The 27,666-nt window shown below is 36.7% G+C and overlaps 2 protein-coding genes across 4 annotated transcripts; both read left to right on the forward strand.

Annotated features, from left to right (window-relative positions):
• Nucleotides 1–562: 562 nt before the first annotated feature.
• LOC114468290 (ferritin, liver middle subunit) lies at nucleotides 563–2,233 on the forward strand. The gene is made up of 4 exons (XM_028455093.1): nucleotides 563–894; nucleotides 1,370–1,516; nucleotides 1,727–1,852; nucleotides 1,939–2,233. The coding sequence occupies exons 1-4, from the start codon at nucleotides 793–795 to the stop codon at nucleotides 2,092–2,094; spliced, it is 531 nt and encodes a 176-aa protein (XP_028310894.1). The 5' UTR covers nucleotides 563–792; the 3' UTR covers nucleotides 2,095–2,233.
• An 892-nt stretch (nucleotides 2,234–3,125) lies between these two features.
• LOC114468765 (histone acetyltransferase KAT7-like) lies at nucleotides 3,126–26,780 on the forward strand. Of its 3 annotated transcripts, XM_028455828.1 has the most exons (16): nucleotides 3,126–3,290; nucleotides 6,291–6,435; nucleotides 8,283–8,504; nucleotides 10,243–10,527; nucleotides 10,661–10,743; nucleotides 12,443–12,529; nucleotides 13,585–13,683; nucleotides 13,784–13,894; nucleotides 14,525–14,608; nucleotides 15,923–16,114; nucleotides 20,597–20,686; nucleotides 20,747–20,887; nucleotides 23,356–23,449; nucleotides 23,543–23,689; nucleotides 25,458–25,564; nucleotides 25,672–26,780. In XM_028455828.1, exons 1-16 carry the CDS (start codon nucleotides 3,276–3,278, stop codon nucleotides 25,768–25,770), a joined length of 2,001 nt encoding a protein of 666 aa, XP_028311629.1. In that variant the 5' UTR covers nucleotides 3,126–3,275; the 3' UTR covers nucleotides 25,771–26,780. The 3 variants fall into 3 exon arrangements, with proteins under 3 accessions (XP_028311629.1, XP_028311630.1, XP_028311631.1); XM_028455829.1 differs by lacking the exon at nucleotides 14,525–14,608; XM_028455830.1 differs by lacking the exon at nucleotides 14,525–14,608 and having other exon boundaries at nucleotides 13,784–13,873.
• Nucleotides 26,781–27,666: the final 886 nt, after the last annotated feature.

Genomic DNA, 27,666 nt, shown 5'->3' on the forward strand with positions numbered 1-27,666 from the left:
TTGACAATTTGTTTTTATGTCTTATGCACTTTACTATAATATTATTAATTAATATTACTGAAAAGTAATCAGAGGTGTAAAGAGTACTGATATATCCTATTCAAGTAGAAGTAGTTACTTTAATTAAATTACAAGTACACGTCATTTGTTCATAAAATACTCAAGTACAAGTAAAAAGTAGCTAAAATGAATAATAATCAAAGAACTAAGAAGATATGGATTATGTTCAATGTGATCATTTTATTAAAAAATAAAAATAATAATTACAGAAAATAACAATTTACTCAGTAACGGTTGGGTCCTTAAAAAGTACAAGTAAAATTAAATATACTAAAAAGAAAAAGTACAAGTACCCAGAAAAGCAACTAAATTACAGTAACGTGAGTACTTTTAATACATTACTTTCACTTCTGTAAATAATAAACCCTCAGAGGAAAAAAAAAATGGTTTTATAACCTTTTTTCTGTCAACTGCGTAGCCCTACGCGCTTAGCGATTGGCTGAACTCTGAGTGACGTCAGGTCCGTCACGAGACCCCCGTGTGGGTATAAATACAAGCCGTTGGGCGTCTTCCATTTCACACCGGGAAGAGAATCTACAGGAGTTCTTGCTTCAACAGTGTTTGAACGGAACTTCTTTCTTTCGTCCCAGCGTCTCATTTTCGTCTACATCCTCAACGGATTTCCAGCTATCCCTCTTAATTACTTGAAAGTTACAGTTTACGCTTAAAAAAACCAAAGCAAAAGCTTTATTTTTATACCGTTTATTTTGAAAAGACAACACGCCAGCCAAAATGGAGTCTCAAGTGCGTCAGAACTACCACCGCGACTGCGAGGCCGCCATCAACCGCATGGTCAACATGGAGATGTTCGCCTCCTACACCTACACCTCCATGGTAAGAAGAAAAACATTGTAATAATTTCACGAGTGTGTGTCTGGTGTTAGGACTTTGTAAAAAATAATATATTTGTTATTTTCAACATTTTTTTTTTTTAATGAAACTCCCAAGGTTTCATACTAAAATGTAGTTAAATGACAAGAGTGCATGTAAGATTATGAAACCGTAGATGTCTTGTTCTTTTGCAAAGTAACAAATTTGAACCGTTTATATTAAAATGTTTGGTATTAATTCTCGTGATTAGCATTAGATAATGATGTCGTTGCTTTTTAGTGTAAAGGAAAAAAAGCTGAGTCATGCTGAGGTTGTTGTTTACGCCACTCTGACGTGACTCATGCAGTTGGCCACCTAATGGTTGCTCAACTGCTGTTTATCACTGTTTTCCTGCTGTTTAATGATTACTTTGTGTGGTAATGGTAGTTTTGTTGTAACCTTTGCTTTTTTTTTTCTTTTTTTTTTAATCTACTTCCAGGCCTTCTACTTCTCCCGTGATGACGTAGCCCTGCCAGGTTTCTCCCATTTCTTCAAGGAGAACAGCGATGAGGAGAGGGAGCATGCCCAGAAGCTGCTGTCCTTCCAGAACAATAGAGGAGGTCGCATTTTCCTCCAGGATATCAAGGTTTGTATCTTTATTGATACCGCAGTGGGGAAATTTACTGTCATGATGGCTCACATCAGATAAAGTGCAAATTAATGCATTTGAACACTTGTTTTGATTAAAAAGTTTTTCCTTTTGAATAATAAACACAAATCTTCCTCCATATTTTATAATGATAAAGATACACTTGATGATCGGTTTTGCTGTAACAAAGCATTATTATTTTTGCAGAAGCCCGAGCGTGATGAGTGGGGCAGTGGACTGGAGGCCATGCAGTGTGCTTTGCAGCTGGAGAAAAACGTCAACCAGGCTCTGCTGGACCTGCACAAGCTGGCTTCTGATCACACTGATCCTCATGTAAGTTTTTCTGAGAGCTCGTTTGTGTTTTTTCTAAACTCCTCATTCTTGATTTGGTTCCTAACGTGTGCTGCTATTCTTCTCAGCTGTGCGACTTCCTTGAGACCCACTACCTGAACGAGCAGGTGGAGGCCATCAAGCAGCTGGGCGACTACATCTCCAACCTGAGCCGCATGGATGCCCACAACAACAAGATGGCCGAGTACCTGTTTGACAAGCATTCTCTGGGGAACAAGAGCTAAGCACAACAAAGTGCAACCGCGTCTATTGTTATTGGCTTTAATGAGAAATGTATCTGGAAAATGATGCTAGTCACACAAAAGATGGCTTTGCTTACAAAACAAGTTAATGACCTTGAAATAAATCATTTTTGAGCTGGAATTATGGTGTATGTCCTTTTGTTCTGTCATGGGTGTGTTGAGTTGTGGGGAATTAGCAACTGGCAGAAAATTACTGCTATGAGTTCTCTGGGTTTATTTATGAATGTAGTTTATTCCCTTTCAAAATAAAAGCTTTGAGCTTTTTTTAAGAAAGTAACATTCTGATACAATAGTAGTACAGTACTGGTCATGAATTTCAGGTCAAACAGTTTCTGTGCACTCAGTGTTTAAGTGTGCTGTTTTAAAAATAAAATCTGCTTTGTCAATTTTATTGACTAATAATGAAAATAATTTAGTTGAAGCTCTAGTAGCCAAACTACTTTTACTTTGAAGCATATGCACATTTGACCTATTCAAAAAAAAAAATTGTGTGAAATTTTAGAACATTAGTTGAAATGCAAAGAAACTTCAACATGGCCAGTATTCACACATTTTGAGGTCAAAAGTTTTGTTCTACGGTAGTTTTCGTGTTCTCATTCACAAATGTCACCGTCCCTGATAACTTTGCACATAAACAAATATAAAATACCCTAACCACAAAGTTGAAGTTTTATATTTATCTACAAGGATTCATATTGAATTATTTAGTAATTATGACAACATGCACATATATAAATGTTTTTAGTAGTTTATAAATACGATATAGTTTTTAAATTGTGTGTGCGTTTTATATACTAGTATCCAAGCTTCGTGCATGCGTTTCTTCTAACTCAAAATAAAATACTAGATTGAAATTTTTAAAGATTTAATTCTGCTTTTTTCCAGAATATACTGCACTTTGTATAATGTACCACTGAATTTAGTGGATTTGTGATTATAAAGTTATGGTTACTGTTCACAATAGCGACATGTTTCCACACGAACTTATTTTGCCAACGCACCGCGATGTCGACCGGAAGTGCAGACAAATTTCTGCGCTTCTCTTTCAGTTGAGTTGGCTCACGTCAACTACCGGGGTTTGTTTGTTTTTGTTGTTCATCTGAGAATATATCGCACCATAGGACAACTCTCACCCAGGCAGGTGGCGGGTCGCACCGTGTAAAATGCCTCGGAGAAAGGTGAGCTGGAGGTTTTTACAGCACAGTCAGCTGTTGTTAGTGCGCATTGCAGAGTGGACACACAGAGTCACGTCACTGCTAATGCTATTCAGCATGGTGGTAAACAAACCCACAACAGGAAACACACGCAAATTATGATTATCTGTTGCTCGCTACGTGTTTAAACTATTTGCGTAATCATTAAGGTCCGCGTTGCAAATGCAATACATTTGTAATGTGGGATGTGCCTAATGTAATTTTGACTTTATATACACATTTTGTATTGGTGAATACGTTTTAAATACGCTGTTTTGTACTGCTTTAGTGTGACTTTGGTGGAAATTGCGGGAAGCGCTTAAAACGGTCTTTAACGGCTGCCAATGCTCAGTTAGAGACGGGAACATGCTGTCCTCTGGGTTCGAGGGTGCTGCACCAAAACAACGCCGTGATTGGACAAAAGGAGCGCGAGCGGCACACTCATTGGCCAGGTCATCTTAAACCCCGCCTCTGCTTTAATTTGATTGGGCGCCTGCAAAGCGGGCATTCGGTGGCTGCGTCCGAGTAGTCCATCCTATCTCCTTTCCTATCTACTTTTCCATAACCCCGTGGATGACGTCACGGGGTTAAGGAAAGACGCTAGGAGAGGAGTAGGAAAAGGCCATCACGTTTATTTTGACAATCAGACGCACTAGGTGACGTAATAATCTGACGGCCGCGAAGGTTAATGACGTCTGCCGTGTTGAAAAAACTACAAATGTAAAAAATGGACTACTAAAACACATGTATAACACTTTCCACTGATATAATCTTAAAAAAATCACACAATTTGAATTGAAATCAAAGGAAAAGAGGCTACGAGGAACAAAAGTTAAACTAAAAGAACATCACATTGAGAATAGTTGCTCACACTCACCTTCCACTCAGAAATATGAATTATGTTGAATAAATGTGGCTAAAAATGTCTGATAATGTCTTACTAGGGATGTAACGATTCACTCAACTCCCGATAACAATTCGATTCACGATACTGGGTTCACGGTACGATTCTCTCACGATTTAATTTACAAAATGGGACCGCAGAAAAATGATGACTGAAAAATATTCCTTTTTTTGGGGGGGGGGGGGGGGGGGGGGGGGGAACTATACTGTTTTCCTTTTATTTTTCATTGTCAAAAGAATCCCTTGATAAACTATTCAAAACAATGCAATTTAACTAAAAATAAATCTTGAATGAAATAAATAAAGGAATAATACAAATGAAGAAGAAGCCCATTCATTTAAATTGTGATTCTATAGTAAACAATGCAAAACTGCATAATAGTTGTTTTTAAAAGTGCAACTGAAAATTTATTTTGTGCCTTAACAATTGGACTTAAAAAAACAAAAACAAACGGTCATTTCACTGTATTTACGTCAGATATTTGTTTGGACCAGCAGAGGGCGCTGGTAACCCAGTGGTCAGTTGGCATGCAGATATCTTGCAGTGAAGAAGAGATGCTATGCTAGCAGACAGAGCTAATAGAAAAACGTGACTTCTACAGATATTCACGTAATATTACAGATATTTTTTCGGTGCTAAAGGGGTAAGGAATCATTTATGAACATGTTTAAGAGTAGAAGACGGTCAGAAAGAAAGTATTAGCAGATTCTGCCCGCCGCCAACACTTCTGGATAGCGCCCTCTGCTGGTTTAAAAAAGTACTGCGATTCAATTTTCACAGTATCAATGTGAATCGTGATACCTATGAATTGTTTTTTAACTGCCTTACGATTAATCGTGACAATCCTATGTTTTACATATAACAAGATATGGGTTTTAGATTATTTATTTAAAGTTGTTAAAAGCATATTATTGCATTGGTAACTTACATGATCTTCGTCCCTTGTTCGTCATCGTGAGTTTCCGTCAGCGCTCAGATGTGCGTGTCCCTTTATTTATCCTCTGTAAAATGTTCAGTTGTTGTTATATACTGTTTTAATCCATTTAAATGTTTTTTTTTTTCGTTTTTGTTTGTATTTATTTCATCTTTACCATTTTAACCTTTATTGTGCCTAAACAAGCTTGGTAAATTCATCTGCAATAGACCGTGGGTTGAATATTTTGCTGGACTATTTTTGTTGGAAATGTGTATATTGGGATTGCAATATTTATAAAGTTAGGGAAAAACATATTCGTGCCCCAAAGTTTGCCTTTCAAAGATTCACGTCATATTGTAAAATATTTTACTTCATTAAGAGCAAATTGTTACCCCACCACACAGTATTTTTTCTGTTTACCTAAACTAAAACTTACTTAAATTTAAAAATAAAAAAATCTATGTTTTACGCTTCATTTCATTTAATCATTTTCGTGCTAGTAGTGCACGTTTTTATATCTTATTTATTTGATTATCTGTTGCTTTAATTGTTTTTATTGTGCATGTTTGTTTTTGAAAAATTATTTTGCATTTTTTAACCATTTTCTTTCATTGATTTTATTATCAATAAGTATAATTTGTCCAAGTTATTGTTTTTATTTATTTGATCATAATTGACAATTTTTAATGATGATTATTTGGTGTAAGGCATGATGAATTTATAAGAATCTAAAAATAGAAAAAATTAAGCAAAAAGTTACGATAAAACAAATTTTCATCTTACAGGGAAAATAATAATAATAAAAAATTTAAAAACAGGAATAATAATACGATTTCAACTGATTTTGCTACTTCTGTTTTAATAGCTATGTACTGGTAGGGCTGTGTTTATCATAAGTTTCACTGATGAGTATATACGTGGAAAGACTAGCAGTAGTTGTTATTGTTGTAGTTCTAAATGATAAAAATAATAATACACATACTAATGGGTGGTAGCAGTTAAAACGTTTTATTAAGAGTAAAGATCAGTGCATTTTTATGTTTTAAAGATTGTGAATAATTATCCTGAGTTTGTTTCTTAAGCAGAAAATATTTATGATATATGTTTTTGTTACATGAACAATTTAACCCCATGTTGTTATTGTTGTCTATATTTTTCCCATCAGAGGACCGCCTGCAGCAGCTCGGACGGGACAGAGGATTCAGATTTCTCCACTGACCTTGAGCACCCTGAAGCTGCTAAGAGCGTGCGCAGACGCAGCAGTGCACGGCTGACACGAGCCTCCCTGCGACTCAGTCGGAGCTCCCAAGGTACATGGATCAAGTTTCTAGAAACACTTTATTTCAGCAAGAAAATCAAAACACATCTATATAATTTATAAGTACAATTACAACTAGGGCTGGGCAATATATCGACATTCAAGATATATCGAGTTTTCTATTTTGGTGATATAGAAAATTACATTGCCTATATGGATTTATACATAACATATATAGCTAGCTTATTTTGTATTAGATACTGGTTTTAGTTGTGGCTTCTTTCACTGCTTCTCAGAACATGTAAAGCACAGTTAGCTTCATCTAAACACTACACTACACAACTCACTCACACGTGCTGTCCCTTAGAGGAGAAAAAGACTAGAGGGGCACATATTGTGCAGCTGTTTGTTAATAAATGTCCCACTGTGTAGATTGTTGTTCTTGGATTTTTATGTCCCATTCTGCACTTTTGTTGTCATTTCGTTTACCCTTCCTCCCCCCATTTCTGCCACTTTTATGCCAATATTTACAGTTTTTACCACTTTTTCTGCCCACTCTAATTTGCAACTTTTAACCAATTTGTGTGGTTTTTAAAATCCCATTTCAACACGTTTTCCACCATTTTTTATGTCATTTTTAACCTATTTTATTTCTGATATTTTGAGATGACTATATGCTATAGCACAAATAATAATAATTGTAAACTTCCTGGATAACAGTGGATATTATTCAGATAAGTAAATAAATGTAGTTATCACAGATTCATAGAACAATGGACCATCATTTTGCTGACTTTATGGATGGACCCCAAAAAGCTCTCTTTATTCCCCCTTTTAGATGGATTCTTCAATGTTCATGTATGTGTTTGATCACCTTCAGGTACAGTGGGGGTCCCTGGTCTCTGGAATCTGTTACACATATGTTTGTTTGAGAGGTTATAGGCTGAAAAGGTTGTAATATAAACAAGCACACACAAAACAAAAAAAAATTAATTCTGCATTAAGATCAGCTGTCTGAGTGTAGTCCAAGTTCATATTTTGCTCCTCAAACATTCAACCTGTGGCTCCACTAAAGATGCAGAATCTTGTCTGACTCCAAAACAAAAAATGCTTAAACAATTCCAAACCAGAAACACAGTTGGAAAACCATACATTTGGTTTGTTTGGAGCAGAAAATAAATAATGATATAATGAGAATATAATATCACTCTGTCTCTTGAATATTCAGTTTGTAATGATATAGTAATGGGACACACATAGAAACATTTACACAATCTGACTTTTAAACCCTAATACAGAGCAGAGAAACCACCATGTTTTTGAGTCGAGTGTGAGTTGTTTTTACTCAGTTCAGAAGGAGTTTGTTGTGAATGAGTTTCCTTAAAGAATGAATGGACCCAGACAGCCTGACCTCCCCCCCCTTCTGCTGCACACACACACACACACACACACACACACACACACACACTGACACTCCCACCCCCTGTGACCTCCTTCTGCTGAGGCTGCCAGAGGGGATTTATAACAGAGAAAAACCAGCCAACACCGTTTCCTCAGCCATTTTTTTTGACAGAGACGAGTCAGATTCTCCGTCCTCGTCTTCTCTCGGGCTCAGAATCCAAAACGCATTTCGAAATCTGCACAGAGAAGTGGAATTCAATGTGACAGGATCAGAATCTTCACAGCTACTTGAGGCTGCTTGCAAAAAAAAAAGTAACCCCACCTTCTTTCGGTCTACCTACAATTCCAGAAGAATCCAGATTAGCACCGAGTGTCAGACCCTGTTGATATTGTTGGGGAAAACTGCTTGTATTGAGGAAACTTAAAGATAAAAGAAAACATTTTTGTTCTTTGTAATATTTATTTCTAAATGTGAATTTTCTCTGGACTCTTTCACAGACAACGGCACCTCAGCTCGCAGCAGCTCTCCTGTGGCTGGGTCACCTGACGAAGGCCCGGAGCCCGCAGCAGAGCGAGCAACAGCGTGCACGGCGGTGGCAGCATCAGTCTTCAGCTCCCGGCGCAGAATCACACGCAGCCAACGTGGGGCGGCAATCACCACAGCCAAAAAGTATCCCCTACGACAGAGCAGGTCGTCAGGCTCTGACACTGAAGCTAATGGTGAGACCTGGGAATAGCTATCATTACATTTTTCAATTACAACTCAATTTCGATTACAGTGACCGGCATTTTTTCCAATTACAGTTAAATTACAATTATTTTTTATGCTCAGAAAGTCAGTTACAATTAGGTTCTCAATTACAATTAATCACAATTACTGAGGCTGAAATAAATAACCTAATAAAAGTTAACCTTCCTCTTGTTCGCTTTCTGTTAGCATCTCTTATGATAACGGGTCCTAAATCAGCTGTAAAATACACTAAAAACAAATATCTCTCATCTAATTTCTTTACTATCTATTGATTACCTTGTTAGGCTTCCTAATCAATGAAAACATACGTTTTCATAATTTTGGTGTGGGCGTCTGAGCCTTTTTTGTGTCAATATAACCCTAGATTAAATTTTTTTTTAAATGGTAAAATGTAGAAAAGCTTGATATGAAACACATTTTAATAGTTTAATAACTACATATGTGTAGAACTGTACATAGAACTGTATCTTGGTTCCCCAGTAAGTCACCCTCAAACAGTGTTTTATAAAAGCAAGTTCTGTCAGTTTTTTAAAAATATTTTGGAATTAATCAATAATCAAGAGCACAAGCCTCCACCAAACACTAATTATCCAGTTTGTCAGATATTGACAGTAATCTGGATCAATTCACACTTTAAAGTTCTGGCAGAAATGTATATCCTTATTAATAAAGATACAGTCTGTCCCATATATTCTTTTTGTTGAAATAAATGTGATGAAATATGCGATCTGGATGAAATTCAGTTATTTACTTGATGATTCAACCTAAATTTAAAGTGATTGGTCAATGACCAACAGAGATAGGAATCTTAGAAATGTTGCCAATGATTACAGATTGTGATTTGTTTTGATTATTGAAACAGTATATATAATATATCAGTATATTGATATGGATCCCCTCCAAAATGTAATGTAATATTACATGGTGCTTTTGACATAATTCAAGACAAGCAAAAAAGTTAATAAACTTTTTTTTTTTAATTAATGTTTTTGCAATCATATTTTTACCAGCATTTATAACCTTTTTTGTTATTTATTTATCCAAATATAACAAATGATTATCTCAATATAACAATTTACAAACATTTGTTATTCATTTATTTATCTAAATATAACAAACAATTAATTGTCATGATTTTTTTTATACATATATATGTTAATTAATACGCAAAGTGACATTTTTTTACTTGTTAATATCATGAATTATTTGGTGATTTTTGAGTTATTTTTGTTGTACTATTGTAGAATAGTTTTTAGTTTCGTTTCGTTGGCTTCATTCCTCTCCCTCCCAGTTTGTTCTTTCTGGTTCTTACACTGGTCCTGGTCCTGGTCCTTGTCCTGGTCCTCCCTGCGTGCGTGCGTGTAAGAGCATTTATCTGAAACCTTGTAAAATCACTTTAGTCTTTTTATCGCCCAGTGAGCTGTTGTTTGTGCTTCCTGTCCATCTGTCAGTAGTATTATTATTAGTTATTAGTTCTATTTAATGGACGTCTCATAACGTCTTATTTGAGACTTAATTATTGTGGGATAGAATCTTTGTTTACGTCTCAACTTGTGTGACCTGAGCACCTTTTTTCCCTGACATGTCTGAGCTTTTAGGTGACACAGATGAGGTAAAATGTCACCAAAAAAACAGTTTTAATTAAACAAGCAAATCAGCTGAAATTAGACTTTTACTAACTAGGGAATTCCTTTTTAACTTCCGCAGGAGACGTAAAACGTAGGGCGGCGCGTGACGAGACTCCTCCTCGCACGCCGACAGGCAACGCCCCCTCCTCCGAGTCCGACGTTGAGGCACCCAGCCCGAGCAACAACCTCGCGTCGCCGAGCAACAGCACTTTGGTGTCTCAGGAGGAGGATGAGCGTCTGGCCAAGGAGCTGTCGCTGAAAGAGGCCGCCGCCCACGACCTTTCCCACCGGCCAAAGCGACGGCGTTTCCACGAGAGCTACAACTTCAACATGAAGTGTCCCACGCCTGGCTGCAACTCACTGGGTGAGATAAAGCTCAGCGTCAACATTTAACACACATGACGTTTATCTTCTCAATGCAAACACACTTTCCTTTAATTCCCCATCCCCCTCCTTCTTTCTTTCTTTCTTTCTTTCTTTCTTTCTTTCTTTTTCAGGTCATCTGACTGGGAAACATGAGCGACATTTTGCCATATCAGGATGTCCTCTCTACCACAACCTGTCTGCTGATGAATGCAAGGTATTCACACAATTATCACCTTCACATTGTGATAATCAAATCAATCGATCAATTGTTGTGTTTGGTTTCCAAAGAAAGGCTTTTTTCTATTTTCTCTATTATTTTTATTCAATGAGTCACTAAACCCCTGCTTTCTCCTGACCTGCCACTAGGGGGGAATTAAAAAAATGCCTTGATTATGGGCGTGGCTCCTGGAGCAGTTAAGACACGCCCAGTCTATAGTATATTGGATGCGTTCGAATATTCCCTCATATCTCCTTTCCTTTCCACTTTTCCGTAATTCCGTGGATGACGTCACAGGGTTAAGGAAAGGTGTTAGGAAACTTTGTAACTTTGTAAACACATTTATAACACTTTCCCCTGTGCCTTTAAGCGTTGATATAATCTCAAATATCACAAGGTTTGAATGTAAATCAAAGGAAAAGAGGTTACCAGGCTACGAGGAACCTAAGTGAAACTAAAAGAATGTCACATTAAGAATGGTTTCTCACACTCACCTTCTACTCACAAATCAACATTAATCTAAAATAAGTAGGATTATATGAAATTGTTACATTTATGCAAGATATAGGCCTACATATTGTTGTAGACATACACATGTACAACCGCACAAAGCATTCCTAGGTGAATGAAATATGTTGATTAAAATAATGTGGCTAAAAATGAATGATTTTATTGAACGACAGTGCTTTGTTTTCAGTCATTGTGAGTTTCCGTGAACGCTCTGATGAGTGGGTCCCTTAAAATGTTGTCGCTGCAATGAATTGTGGGTCAGCATTATCTCATCTCCTTTGGTAAAGGATGCATCAGTGTTTCCTTGGCTAAAGGAGGTTATAAAGGAAGCGTTGAGCCTCCTTTCCTTAGCTTTTAGAGAATTGGAACGCTCCTTATCATGGCCACTATCTAAACACTTCCAGGTGTTAAGGAAAAGTGGATAGGAAAGGAGATATGCTATGCTAACTAGTTACTTAATATCAGAGGAGTAATGAGCACTATTATAGCCTACTCAAGTAGAAGTACTGTTACTTGATTGAAATTGTACTCAAACACAAGTACAAGTAAGTCATACATAAAATACTCATATAAATAGTACTCAAAGTAAAAGTTACGAGTTACTTTCACCCCTCCACGATTATTTTTTTTGGTAATAAATCATTGCCATGGTTCCCTTGCATACAGTAAACATCTCATGTATAAACTTAAAAAGGAAGAGAGCAGCAAATCTTGCACAATTGGAACTTTTTTTATTTTCCACAAAGGCATCTGTATAAAAATAAAAGGTTTGTCAAAATGTTGAAAAAAAAAAATTTACAAATAAAAAAAAATTTCTCAGGCTCTAAATATAACTACATTTATGAAAACGAAGAAAATAACCATCATTCAATGCGTTTTGGCGCCGTGCATTACGTTTAATCTGATTGGTCGGCTATGATGTGATGCATTTGATTGTTGTCTGGTCATTTCATTTTTTGTAGCTTCACAATGTCCGTTGATCATTTTAAAACAAAACAAGAATAATTCACCCAGTAAGAGTTGAGTGTATGAATTTAACGTATGACTTAACTTGTTTTAGACTGAAAAGTTGTTGGCTGTGGAGGGTACTGAGCCATCAAAGAAGTCATTTTAGGATGTTTAACTGTGATTTTTCTCTTCCTGTCACGTTGATATTTAACTCTGCCGCATTTGGTTTTGGTTTAAGGGCAAGTCATCAGCTCGCGACAAACAGGCCGAGGAAAGGACGCTGTCCCACCGCCAGGACGAGAACCGACACTCCACCAGGAACCAGGTAACACACGCACACACATGCACACACACACATGCACAAAGCTGTCAAATGTGGACAACACACAATGATGTAGGCTCACACCTAAAACAGACAGATGGCTGCACACACTGTCTCTTGTTAAGACAAAGACGCATCTTTGTGCACGAGTGTGATCTGTCGCTGCAGCAGGGTCAGCAGCAAACTGAGGAAGAGTCGTCAGTGACTCAAACTAAAAAAACGCTTTTTTCATATATAAATCAACCAGATTACTGTATATCTTCTAAAATTAAAGGCATCCTAATTACTAGCAATGATTTATTTATATTTTTACAAAATAAAAGCCAATCTGTAAATTTAGTAAGATTTAAAAAATTACCGTACATGTTCGTTTACAAAATAAAAATCAGCTTGACCAGAAATGTTTTTCCTTACCTGTGAAATAAAAGGGAATATGTGTGGAGTTTACATGTTCTCCCTGTGCCTGTGTTGGTTTTTCTGGGTAATAAAAACAAACGGACCTCGGTAACCATGTACTCGATAAAGTTGATACAGAATAAATAGGAACAGTTTTTTAATTTTTAATTTTATCCTACCTTTTGAAAATGGCCTTGAAAAGCTTCCAAAAAATAAAACAATCTTTAAAGGTAAACAATGTGTCTAAAACATTTTTAATATCTTAGCATTATTATTGGCAGATTAAATCTAATATTTCTATATCCTTCAGCCAATTTTAAAAGTCATTTTTTTATACACCTGCAAAATAGGAGCCGATTTAAAATGTTTCATGTTTTTATACACTTAGAATAAAGGTAATTAAATTACAAAACACTTTAGAATTATTGAAGTAAAAATTCCTGATTAAACACATGGACTTAAATGCACTAATTACTTCCTACCTTCAAAATAAAAGCCAGGTTAAACACTTGGCATGTTCCTGTTCGTCCACAGAGTTATACGTTTTGCCGTTTTTCTGACATTGTTAATCGGTAAAAGATCACATTTAGGAGAGAAACGATGTTATTTCGATGCTGCTGCTCAAATATGTGTTAAAGTGTTTGATGACGTGTGAACTTTAGGCACCAACGGAGCGACAGCTGCGCTACAAAGAGAAGGTGACGGAGCTGAGGAGGAAGAGGAACTGTGGTTTAAATAAGGAGCAGAAGGAAAAGTACATGGTGAGAGATGATTCTTAAATGTGAGACACGGAAACATCTGCGTGTTAGTCCCTCTTCTCTGAGCGTGGTCGTTTCTCCTTCTCTCCTCGCCGACCGTCAGGAGCATCGACAAAGCCATGGGACGAGCCGGGAGCCTCTGTTGGAGAACATCACCAGCGACTACGACCTGGAGCTGTTCAGGAAAGCGCAGGCACGTGCCTCGGAGGACCTTGTAAGAGAGAAAATCATCATCATCATCACCTCTCCCACGACTTCCTCTTCCTCTTTGTGCTTCCTCTTCCTCGGGAGACACAGATCTGTTAAAAAAAAAAACTGCCTTTCACTATTTTTTTTATTCCGACCTTCTTCATCTATTCTTCCACAAAAATGCATTGTTCTTTGGTATTTTACTACAAAATAAAAGTTTAAAAACTTGAATACATAAATTCTTAAAAAGGGTTTCCTCCCCCCTGGCTAAAAAAATTTATATTAACAACAGTTATTGAATAAAAATCAGTTGCCAGTCTTAAAACAAATGTTTGCTGCCCATATTAGGAGTTTAAAAACCAAATAAAAGGTTTTTCATACTGCGATTGTAAAACCGAATTGTTTTGCTTTACTTTAAACTGACACCTAAGAACTTCAGTACTGCAGTGTAAAGTGTAAAGTTAGTCTTTAACTTTGTTCTTAATTTAAGTAACCTTTTCCAATAATACACACAATAATTCAAAAAGTAAATTTTTTCAAATAATGCAAAAATAAATATATATATGTACACACGTACTTTCTTTTATATACAACGTTTAACAAAGTGCCACATAACTAACATTTTTTAACCCTTTACCCGTATTGTATCCAATAGTTGTTCTCATTCACTGCTGATGCCAGTGTACCCCTAAAAACTGCCAAAGTGACAAAAGTTGTTGACAAAACACCAGAAATCACGGTAAGAATGCAGGAAACTTTTACCCGCAGTTTATGTATTCTTCTATGTGACTCTAAATCCCACAATGCAATGCGTGAAACTTCCAAAAAGTAAGTCACATGAGCAAAAACAATCAAAAATCATTTAGACCAGGGGTCCTCAACTGGTCTCACCCTGGGACCCACATTTCATCATTAAATCACAAAACTTTTTTATTTTTTTTTTAGAATTCAACCAATTAGATTTAGTTTTTCAAAAATAGCTGTTGAAAACATACACACGTATATAATATTTTTTAAAACATAAATCCATATAGTTTTACTTGCAACACGCATTTTACAGCATGCTTGTCAAAAGAAAAGGTTCTTTTAAAATAAAAGACAAGTCCAACAAGAGACATTAAGTATTTGTTAATTTTTGACCAGCTGTCCACGACACACCCAGTACAGGTCTGCGACCCACTTTTGGGTCCCGACCCACCAGTTGAGAATCACTGGTTTAGACTACCTGTGGCCTAGCTAATTAGTTGAAAGTGTAGGACTGCGTTAAGAACGGCATATTAACGTACTACACACTAATGAGTATATACTGTCTACTACATACTATTTGCATAATTAGGATGATGAGCGTTCCCACTGAAGTATACTTACATTTCAAAAGATGCGTTTCAAACCTACAACGACAAAAACCTGAATCACACTTAGGCTAAATATCTCTGTTGATTCTCCACCTTTGAAAGTTCTGAAAACATTTTAAGTGAGAAAGTGACCAAGTAGAACGTGGTCATTTGACAACACATTTCAGAGCTTTTTGGAGACCCACCAATGTGTCACTGACTAAACTTGCAGTCAATTTCAAAACAAGAGCCCTATTTACAAAAGCCTTTGAAGATTAATGGAAGTCAAGAAGAGATTATTAGCTTGAAGCGGATCTCAAGACCATTTTAGTGTGACTAGTATGCCCACATACTTAAAAAAATGCCCCCGACATAGTATACATCTGGGTATTTCTCGCCTACTCAATCTTTTCATACTATCTAATGTGAATGCACTACATACTCATTTTGACGTCAGACTTAATATGAGTAGTACGTTAGTTTGACATTTACAACACAGCCCATGTCTTTACGTTTTGAGGCATTCACACCATTAGATGTTATTTTTCAAATGCTGAATTAAAACCAGGAATGCTTATTAGTTTTCTCATCCTTCTTGCATGTTTCTATTATTTTGGTGCTGCTGCTAATTTTGCTCAGTGCGATGCTAGATTCATCTTTTTAAATGAAGCGTTTCTCCCTCCCCTTTTTTTCTCTATCCTTTCTCTTGTGATCTGCAGGAGAAGCTCCGATTGGCCGGTCAGGTGTCGGAGGGCAACAACATGATAAAAACCATCGTGTTTGGTCGTTACGAGCTGGACACGTGGTACCACTCGCCCTACCCGGAGGAGTACGCTCGCCTGGGGAGGCTCTACATGTGTGAGTTCTGCCTGAAGTACATGAAGAGCCAGACCATCCTGCGCAGACACATGGTGAGAGCACCTCCCCCTACACCACATGTCAAACTTATGGCCCGGGGGCCAAATCAGGCTCTTTAGAGCCTCAAATTTGTCCCGCTCGAGAAAGTAAAATTGATAAAAAAAACATGAAACATTTTGTAAATGACCAACTAATTCAGTTGTAGATATCTCAGCCCCTCTAAATACAAAATTCAGTAATATCCACAATATTTGCAGAGCTCAGTTTTCCACTTCTGACATCCCATGACAGCAGTCGTTTTTAATTTAAAATTGTTGAAAGAACTCTCAATTTTACCCAAATATGGCAAATTTTTCTCAAATGATTCCATGAAATTTCCCCAGTTTAGAAAAATTGGGGAAATTTCATGGAAGTGGTTAAAGTGTTAATTTTTTGTGTACTTTGTGAGGCTTCATATTCCTTACAACTTCTTAGATTACTATTTTTGGGGATTTGCTTTGGGGACCACAAGAAATCAGATTGAGGGCCACCAGTTGCCCATGTCTGCTCTAGACCAATAAATGGGAGACTCGAAAGGGAAATTTCTAGCAGTGAATCCTGATCGTGTAGTTTTGTTAACGTCAGAGATGTCCTGAAAATAAAAGTTGTAGGCTTAAAAACAAAAGTAGAAGGCTAAAATTTGCAGCAAGTTGCCGGCGCTGTGTGCCGATGACGTACGACATTTAAGGGAGTGTAGGAGCATGGTCCCCCCAGAAAATTTAGCAAAAATGATGCTATATGGTGGCTTTTGGGGCATTATATTAGTGTAATTGTGGCTTTTCTTCTGTCTATTTTGTATCACTTTTCTTAGCGTGATGTATTTTCTCACCTAGTTTTTGTAAACATGATGCATTTACAAGTTGAAATCTGGTATCTATGATAATGATGACAAAGAATTGAGCATCATTATCAGTTTACCTCTTTCCAGTTGAAAATGTACCAACTTATTTTATACCAGTAGTACGGGCGCTAGGTCTCTTAATAGTCCTCTGTAGAATGCTGTCTGGCACTGGAACATATCTGCATGATTAACATCATTTTTGTGTGGTTTGCTTGTAGTTGGTTTTGGTAATATATTTAATTGTAATATTTCACATTAATATTCATAATATATCTTATATATACCCATACATTTGTCATTTTCGTAACCCTGGACTTAGGACTTTGATTTCATGATTCATGATTATATTGATCATGAATGTGTTTTAAAAGAAATCCATATTCAATTCCATAGAGAAGAATTAAAAACCCCTTCAAAATCTACTTTTTTCAAATTTGGTCTGTGAATTATTCTCACCAGAGACTCTGTTCTTTGTTGAATCTTTCTTAAAGATGAAGTTTATTTAATTTAGTTGAATTCAGTAATGTTGTGAATATTAAGATTTATTATATTATTGGGAATATGTTGAGTGAGAATGGCTGAGTTGCTTCAGTTGCAGCCGCCAGATATTTGTTTCGACCATCAGAGGGTGCTGGTAACCCAGTGTTTGGTTGGGATGCTGCTATTCTGCAGTGAATAGCTGCATATGCTATTTACAGATAGCATATACAGATATTCACGTCATATTACAGATATTATTTCGGTACTAAAGGGGTAAGGAATCATTTATGAACATACGCTTCAGGATATTCCTGCATGAAATAATAAAAATGTGATTTGTGACCTAATATGTCTTGCCTCCGCCGTATGACGTTCATAATAATATAGAATAAGATGAATCAAAAACCCAGTTTTTATTTGTTTTTTATGAATAAATGCTGTCAGGTATTTGGTTTTTGTGAGTCTGTGTTTTCAGATTCAGGCCCAGATACAGGTACAGGCTCCAGAATCTGTGAGTGTTATTTCTGTCCTAAAGTGTGTAATAGATCAAAAATGTAGAAATTGAGCTGCGGTGCAGCTTCTAAAATGCACTTTCTCGATATAAGTGCCTGAGGCCATTTCAAAAAGTTTTTGTTGATGATTCAGGCTCCATTTAAACCAAACAATCCTTTGCTCCTCAGGACTGACAAGAGCTTTGATCCCTTTGGTGCTTAACAGAGAAATGCTCCAGTTAGCCATAAGAATATAACCTCCAGCTGGTCGACAACAAAGAAACAAAGATTCTTGTAGACTGTATCTGAGCCCAAGACTTTCATTAAAGGTCCCATGTCATGCTATTTTTCACCCATCTCTATTTGTTCCAAAAACCCCAAAAACATAGTATTTGAGGTTTATTTTCCCAAACTCGCCTGTTTTCCAGAGTTTTAGCCTCTGAAAAGTCACTTTCTGAGCAACTCTACACAAACGGGCTGATTTGCGGCCAACTTATGCATATTCATGAGTGGGCGTGTCTATAGACGGGACCCTGACTTCCTCCTCCCCGCACGGTGACGTAGGGCCAGAGGACAGCCCGCCCTCCTCCCACCCACTCCGTAGCCGAGCTCATGCTGCTTCATAAACACGAGACAGAGCGTGGGGGCGGGGCATTCACCGGTACATACATAGACTGTAGAAAATACATACATAGCACTGCACGAAGGACGCTGACATGCTCACCTTCGTGGGCATGTCTGTTTACATGTCAATCACGGCAGAGAGCTTCCTGGAGGCGTGGCTTCTCCAGCTCAGTGCCGCGTCAAATTAGTCATCAAAGTGGGAACGCGTCATTAAATTGGAGCGAGGTGTTTGTGCTCACCCTGCAGTAAGAAAGGAGCAAATCACCCTCTAACTAACGATTGAGGGAATCAGTGAAAAAAACACTTTGGACATGTGTATGAAGCCCTAATAGCACTTTATGATGTTTAAAGCACAGAAAAGTTGTTTTAGCTTAACATGGGCCCTTTAATTAATCTGAATCTTTACTTTTTCAGCATGTGCTAATGTGTTAGCATAAGTTCAGAACAGGAAATCTTCAAGTCTATAAGTCATAAACTGGATTTTGAGTTCCTGAAACTAACTCAAGCTATTTATTATTTGTATCTTTCATTTTATTAAACAAGGCAATTCAATGATTTGAAGATTTGTACAAATGTTTGTCAATTTAAAAAAGTATGCTTCAGAAAGTTGATTCATGGCGTGATTTGTACCTTTTGATTTGTCATTTTTAGGTTATTAGAGAAAAGTGAAAATTGTGTGGACTGACGGGCGAAGGTTGGTGGGGTCATTAATTATGTATTTATTAAGTTAAGGGGCAAAAATAAAATAAATGTTTCATTTGGACTGTGATATTATTTTATTTAATAATCTATGTTGGTTTGTATTTTCATAGAAGGAATAAATAAATAAATCAATGTGCCCCAAATTATTAAAGGTGCAGCATTAAAAGCAACAAAAAACAGTTTGATATCAACAACAAAAACCTTCATCGTCAGCTTTGACACAACTACTGACTGAGTTTATTTTTTTATATTTGTTAGTTTTTCTCTTTTAGTCTTTAACATGCACAAGGAGTTTTTTTTTTCTGTGAAGAAAACATGGATTTCTTGCATTCGTTTTTTTTATTGGTGCTACTTTAAATCTACTGCTGGGTCACTAGAGGTGTAAAGAGTACTGATACTCAAATATAAGCACAAGTATGTCATGCATAAAATGTTCAAGTACAAGTAAAAAGTAGCTCAATTAAATAGTTCTCAAAGTAAACGTTACTAGTTATTTTGCATACCGTAAACATCCCATGTATAAACTTAAAGGAAGAGACCAAATCTTGCACAATTGGAACTTAATTTATTATCCACAAAAGGAATCTGTATGAAATAAAAGGTTTGTCAAAATGTACAATTCTTTTATAAAAAATAAAATTAAACCAATGAATTCAATTCAAAATAAAAATAATTCTCCAGCTCTAAGTATAGATGCTTTTATGAACTCTTGATTGGTCGGCTATGATGTGATGCATTTGATTGTTGTCTGGTTTTTTCATTTTATTGTAGTTTCACCATGTCATTTTATAACTAAAAAATTATAATTTACTCAGTAATGATTGGGTGTAGAAAATGTAATAAACTACTTGACTTCTTTTAAAACTTACTTAAGTACAAGTAAAATGACTGATTTAGAAAAATAAAAGTACAAGTACCCATAAAAGCAACTCAGTTACAGTAACGTGAGTACTCCAGTAATTCATTGCTTTCCCGTCTGTGAGTCGTCAAATACTGTGACGGAATGTACCAGAATCAGCTTCATCAGGCCACGTTTGTGCATGCATATCACAGGTCATTAAGCCATGACAATGCAGTCCTTTGATGATCTGTACAACAGCTGATCAGTGGGTGAAATTACACTAATATAAATCAGTGTTTGTCTGTTTGTAGCTTCACTCTCCTTCTTATCACATGTGATGATCACATTTAACATGAATACAATCCAGAATCCCTGAATGTGTTGAAGTCTCGCCACATTCAGCCTCGAGTCGTGGATGTTTCAAAGTAAAAGTGAGACGTGTTACTGACATGTTGCTGACCTGGGTTCTGCTCTGTTATCTCATCATGTTTGTGGGTGTGTGTCGCCTCCTCTAAAGGCCAAGTGTGTGTGGAAGCATCCTCCGGGGGACGAGATCTACAGGAAAGCCAACATCTCTGTTTTTGAGGTGGACGGAAAGAAGAACAAGGTAAGGACGGTCTTTCCTCACGCTAAGTTTGAAGTTTGTATTGATGTCATTTTCTTTCAGATTTACTGTCAGAACTTGTGCTTACTGGCCAAGCTTTTCCTGGATCACAAAACCCTGTATTACGACGTGGAGCCGTTCCTCTTCTACGTCATGACTGAAGCCGACAGCACGGGGTGCCACCTGGTCGGATACTTCTCTAAGGTAACTGCGCAGACGATTCATAGCACATTCAGGTATTATCTATTGCAGTGGTTTTCAAACTTGCCATTGTGTACCCCTAGGGGTACACGTACCCCCATTTGAGAAACACTGATCTAATAAATATTATTATTAATAGGAAAACTATGACCACAGCAATGTTTCACTTAAATCGTTAGTTTTGGAGTTTCTAATTGATTGTCCATCAACTTGATGCGGTGATACGTAGCTCTTACCAGTAGGTGGCGTAAACGCCATGGAAAACCACTAAAGTTCAACATGTCTTTGTTCAGGGATAGAGTTTGTTTCCTCACCAGTGACTAAGCGTGAGATTTAAATCTCATCATGGCCCTCATTTATCAACCTTGCGTGGAAATGGGTGCAGATCTGAGTTCACATTTGGTTGTATGACAGGACCAACGTGTGATTTATGAAACTTTTGTATCTGACCAATCCCAGCGTACGAATGATCGGGTGTTGATAAATGCGGCAGCTGAATTTGATCTTTATTAACTTGTTACGTCCTACTGTTTTGGAGGCCCAATCCACTGAGGTCAAACAAGAAAACAAACCTTTCCGAGATGTAAATCTGCATCTTAACACCGGAGGTAGAGCAAAACTAAAATGTGCTTTTTGAACGTGTGAAAACTGCACTTAAAGGAGTGCATTTCACTGCTTTGTGGAAGAGGATCAGCAACTGAGCAGTTGAAGTCTGCCCCCCTGTGTGCACTGAGAAAAAACTTCACAACAGAGATCCTGGAGAGACACACAGAAATATGACGTTTGTATCAACCTTAAGGCTTTAGGCAATAAATATCACATTAAAAGACTTTAAAAATGACTAAATGTTGTCCCTTGTCTGTGTTTAATATGCCCACAGCCAATTTCACCTATAATTTATCACATTACTGATTAAATATTGCAGCATATTTGTAAAAGTTTAAGGAACTATTTACATTTAAAAGCATGAATGAGATAATATTTCCTCTGTACTCCAGTGATGTGCTATATGGAGGAAATAGGACCTCATTCTCCAAGATAGAGCAAAGCAGCGCAGGGTGCACTGGGTGAACCTGTGCGCTGCGTTAGCAGAGTTTACCAGAGGAGTTGTACAGAATTTCATGAGGAAATAAATTGGACTTTTTTTTAAAAAACAAAAATAATTTTATTTAGCTTCATTTGTTTTATTAATCCATTTTTATCAGTTCTGAATGTGTGTTTGCTTATACTCCAATTACAGCTGAGGCTTGTTTAATACTTCATTTTCAGTCTCAGTCAGATTTGGCTGTGCTGAAGCACAAATCCGAACACTCAGGTTTGCGTACACGAGCTCAGACCTGACGTGAGATCTTATCGTAGCGTACGATCACGTCACAATTCATAAATTCCGAAGCTTGTGTGAATTTGGTGGAACGCACGTCGTACTCTCAGATCTGAACAAACGTTTTCCCTTCTCACTGGTCTTCTAGCGATCCGACCAACCATTCAGCTTAAAAAGCTAAACTTTGCTAAAGTGACAGTGATCAATAACCAGCATTGAGGTGCTGTTATGATGCAGAGCTGCGTCAGAAAGCAAGAATCTATTGAAAGGGAGTTCAAAGAATAAAACATGGCTCAGAGTCTGAAACTGTCTGAATGCACCACAGGTGAGAAGTTCAACCATCAGAGCCGTGCTAAGTGTAGATCTGCTGCTCGTTCTCATCGAGACTGGCCACTTAAGGTAGTTTGAGCATCTAGTGAAGATAAGTAGAAAATCAAAGGTGGCCTTCACTCCCGTATCTCATCTGTTCTATCATCAAGCATTATGGTCTCCTTTTTCTCTCTCTCTTTTTGCCAACAAGCAATATGTTTCACTATTTGCAGCATTCACTTTAAAGAAGCAGGACAATACAGATGGTTTGTATCTTAGTCCTTTTGTTGTTGTTGCTGCTGCTTGTGAAATAAAAAAACAAAGGTAGGGCTGGGCGATATGGACCAAAACTCATGTCTTGACATACAACATATATCTCTATATTTTTAATTAAAATAAAGTCTGACCAGAAAACAATTCTGGGTTGAATTTGCTGATGATAAATGCCACACAGGCACATTCACTAACAAAAGCTGTACAATATGTGCTATTTCTTTTCCTCTAAGGGACAGCACGTGTGAGTGAGTTCTATACTCTGGCTTGTTTTGGGGAACGTTTGGGTTAGGACGCACTCAGAAATCCATCTAACTGAGCTTTTCATGCTGTTCTGAGAAGTAGCAAAGCAGTGATTCTTAAAACAAGTGTTTTAATATAAAATAAGCTATATATAAATCAATATTTATCGATATATACAATATTGTAATTTTCTATATTGCCAAAATAGAAAACTAGATATATCTTGAATCATGCACCGCCCTAAACAAAGGTGGCCTTCTTTTAGTGAAGCCAATTACAGCTTGTATCAACCTCACACTGCCACCTTTTCTCTTTTATTTTGAAGGAGAAGAACTCCTTCCTGAACTACAACGTGTCCTGCATTCTCACCATGCCACAGTACATGAGGCAGGGCTACGGCAAGATGCTCATCGACTTCAGTGAGTTCACTCCACCCAATGACAATGTGTGTGTGTTTAAGGTGATGCTCAGATGACAAGTGTGTGTGTGTGTGTGTGTGCATCTTATTGCAGGTTACCTCCTGTCCAAAGTGGAGGAGAAGGTGGGCTCGCCCGAGCGTCCGCTCTCGGACCTCGGCCTCATCAGTTACCGCAGCTACTGGAAGGAGGTGCTGCTGCGCTACCTCAATGACTTTCAGGGCAAAGAGATCTCCATCAAAGGTCAGATCTCTCGCCAGGGTCGGGGACAATTCCCATTTTCATTTACAATATCAAGTTCAATTATCCATGTTCAATTACAATTACAGTGACCAGCATTTTTTCCGATTACAATTAAAATTGCTATTATTGTTTTCCCCTTAAATTCAATCAAAATGATTTACTAAATTTCAAAATAAATTAATCACAATTACTGAACCTTTAATAAATTAGCACAAAAAACCTGACCTTCCTCTTGTGTTAGCTTTCTGTTAGCATCTCTTACGATAACGGGTCAGTTTTGACCATCGTCTTAAATCATCTGTAAAAAACACTGAAAAATATTATCTATCATCTAATTTGTTTCTCATCTCTGGGTTACCTTGTTAGAATTCCTAATCAATGAAAATATTGGTATTAATATCTTTGGTGTGGGTGCCTGAGCCTTTTTTCTGTCATTATAATCCTAGATTTCAATTTTTTGGAACTGAGCGGTAGTGGGGAAGCACATTTTAATAATTGTGAACTACATGTGTGTAAACCATAGAACTGTAAAATGGTTCCACAGGTTTACGTTTAGTGACTGTTTTAATAGAATTTTCACAACAATTACAATTACAAAGTCAATTTTCTGAACAAAATTACAATTCAATTATGATTGCAACAGAATTTTTCCAATTACAATTCTAACTACGTTAAAACTGTAATAAAGCCAATTATGATGTTATAATTGACCCAACCCTGCCTCTCACATGCCGACCACAGCCTGGATTTATGTACAAGGTTAACGAAACACAAATTTCAAGAGTTGAAACGTGGAAAGAAATAAAAGTCACATATTTAATAGTTTTATTTACATGATTATTATAGTGCAATATTTATTTAATATTGAGGAAAACCTGCGTCAAAAGCAGTGGAGTTTAAACGAGAAACCATTTGCGCCGTAAAAAAATCGTCTTGGAGATTAATAAATAATAATAATGATAGTAAATAAAGCAGAAAAGCTTTTATCAAGATCTTCAATGCACTTTGTGTTTCTACGAGAGAACATATTTCATTTTACTCTCTTTCAGCAGCCCAGTCAGTTATAGGCCTGTACAATATTATTCAATGTATGAGTGAGAACAAGTTAAACTTTTAATTTTCTTTATTTTATATTGTGCTTTGTTAGAATGTCAGTGCTAAATAAATATTTTCAGATTCTTAATTTATTTATTGTTTGAAGCATTAATCTTAATTTATACAATTTCAATGTTTTAAAGGTCCAGTATTATATATACATAGTATTTAAGGTTTGTTTTCCCAAACTCGCCTTTTTTCTGGAGTTTTAGCCTCTGAGAAGTCCCTGTAATGACGCTTCTAAAAACAAGCTGCATATTCATGAGTGGGCGTGTCTGTAGACGCTGACTTCATGCCTCGCTCTTGCGAGGGAGATCAGTGATTTTCTTTTCGCTGTCCACACACTGTTGTTATTGCTTGTTGGGTCACAAACACATCAGATCAAGTCAAAAGTGATATGAGGCAAAATAACGGATACTAAAAATGGAACTGCTCCCTAAGCTCTACTCTGTGGCTGCCCACTGTTCCTCTAGGAGGGGTTAAATGCAGAGAACACATTTTGTGTATGTAGCTTTACATATGACAGTAAAGTATAATATATATTCTATATTAAATCGCAGTTTTTGTTTTTCCCGTGAGGTAGTAATACGAAAAAGAAAAGTAGCAACAACACACACACGAGATCAAACACGATCAGTATAAGCTTGAAGAGTTTCTTTCTTGCTTTCCTCAGAGATCAGCCAGGAGACGGCGGTGAACCCTGTGGACATCGTCAGCACACTGCAGTCACTCCAGATGCTTAAATACTGGAAAGGGAAGCACTTGGTTTTAAAGCGGCAGGTAAGGAAACCGTCTTTCTTCATTGCCTCGTAGAACAGATCTATACCACGGTCATGTATGGGTTCAAATCTATACTCCTCGACTGAGATTCATGTGCGTTCTCCAAGGATCTTATTGACGACTGGAAGGCCAAGGAAACCAAACGTGGCGTCGGAAAGACGATCGACCCCACCGCCTTAAAGTGGACTCCACCCAAAGGGACGTAGCCGCCTGTAACACGCAACCCTTCAGAAACCACACAGACATTTGAACAGACCGCACACTGGCACCCCCCACACACACACACACACACACACCTGACACTATCAGTGTCTCACAGCCAATCAGAGTCAGCCTGGGTTCAAACAGTCTTAGAAAACTACCAAACTAACATATTATTTATTTAGTATTTTAAACGTTACATAAGTCTAAATATGTAAATGAAAAAGAAGTGTACTTAGATTAAGTAATTAACTAATAAATTTGATGGTTTATTAAATTCTTTATTGATTTAACACAGATTTAAAAACATAGTTTGAAGTTTGTTTATTTGGTTTGATTACCAAAACACATAAAACAGGCACCACTGTATGTCATGTGACCTTTTTGTCAAACCACTTTCATGTTGGTAACCATAGTTACGTCGTGGCCTTAATTTAATTCTTGCTTTTGGTTGTAAAAGTATAAATAAATACAAGAAAGGTTACAATGAGTCCCTTAGCTGACAATTAAACTTTAAAGACAACTTTTATACTAAAAATATGAATATGAGTATTTATTTGTATTATTCATTTAGTTTATTTCATTGTATTTTTGCAGTTAACAGTGAAGAACGGGTGGGTGGGGGGTATAATAATAATAATAATAAATCAAATGTGTATTGAAATTGACTTTTTTATTTTATAGATTTCTGTTAAGATTTGTTTATCTCATTTTTATCTATTTTTTTATTATTCGTTCGTTTGAAAAAAAAAAAAAGATAAACATTTGTGTGTGATGCAGAGATGCCCACAGTTAAGTATCACTGACTGCTCATTATGAATCAGACTAATTAACAGACCAACCACTAATGTCTCCTTCACCTCGTTTGTCATCTTTTGGCCAAAAGTAAAAGTGTCTTCCTTCCGTGTCTCTTCCTGGACATTTGGCTCCCAGCAGCAGCAAGACGCACTGATCCAATTTCTGGTATTGAACCAGAAAAAAAAAAACTCGTACCATGTTTAGACGTGACATAAAGCAGCTGACACGTGGGATCGATTCAGGAGTTCCTACGGCCGCTCGAATGTGAATTAGATGGTTGTAGGACGGTTACATTTAAACCTTAGCGAGCACTTTAAAAAAAAAGCTGGAATATTTGTAAGACAATTTTGTTTCAACTTAAGTGAGTTTGGTAACACTTTACTTGAAGTTTTATACATAACACTGTCTTTATCTGTCATTAGCATGAATGAGGTGGCGTGAAGGCTGTCATCAGGGCTGGGGTCAATTAGAATTAGAATTGCGTAATTGATAATTAATTACAAATTATAATTTAAAAAATCTGTTGCTCTCGTAATCGTAATTCAATTGCGAATGAGTTCAGATATTTGACTTTGTAATTGTAATTGACATGAGAATTCTATAAAAATTGTCAATTTAACGCAAAACTGTGGAACCATGTTACAGTTCTATATGTACAGTATTACACATATGTAGTTCAAATATGTTTCATATCAAGCTTTCCCACATTTTACCATTTAAATAATATTTATATATATATATATATATATATATATATATATATATATATATATATATACTGACACCAAAATGGCTCAGACGCCCACACCAAAAATATTAAAACCTATATTTTCATTGATTAGGAAGGTTACCAATAGATAGGAAATAAATTAGTTGATAGATATTTGTTTTTAGTGTATTTTACAGCTGGTTTGGGGCCTGTTATCATAATCATTTGAGTTCAATTATTTCAGGCACTTCATTGTAATTGAATTTTAGTAATTGAGAACATAATTCACTTTCTGATGAGAAAAGGAAAACATTGTATTTTATTTGTAATTGGAAGAAATGCTGGTCACTGTAATCATAATTGAATTGTAACTGGGCATGGGTAATTGAAAACG

Source organism: Gouania willdenowi, chromosome 8 (assembly GCF_900634775.1).
Source record: "Gouania willdenowi chromosome 8, fGouWil2.1, whole genome shotgun sequence".
Lineage (NCBI taxonomy): Eukaryota > Metazoa > Chordata > Actinopteri > Blenniiformes > Gobiesocidae > Gouania > Gouania willdenowi.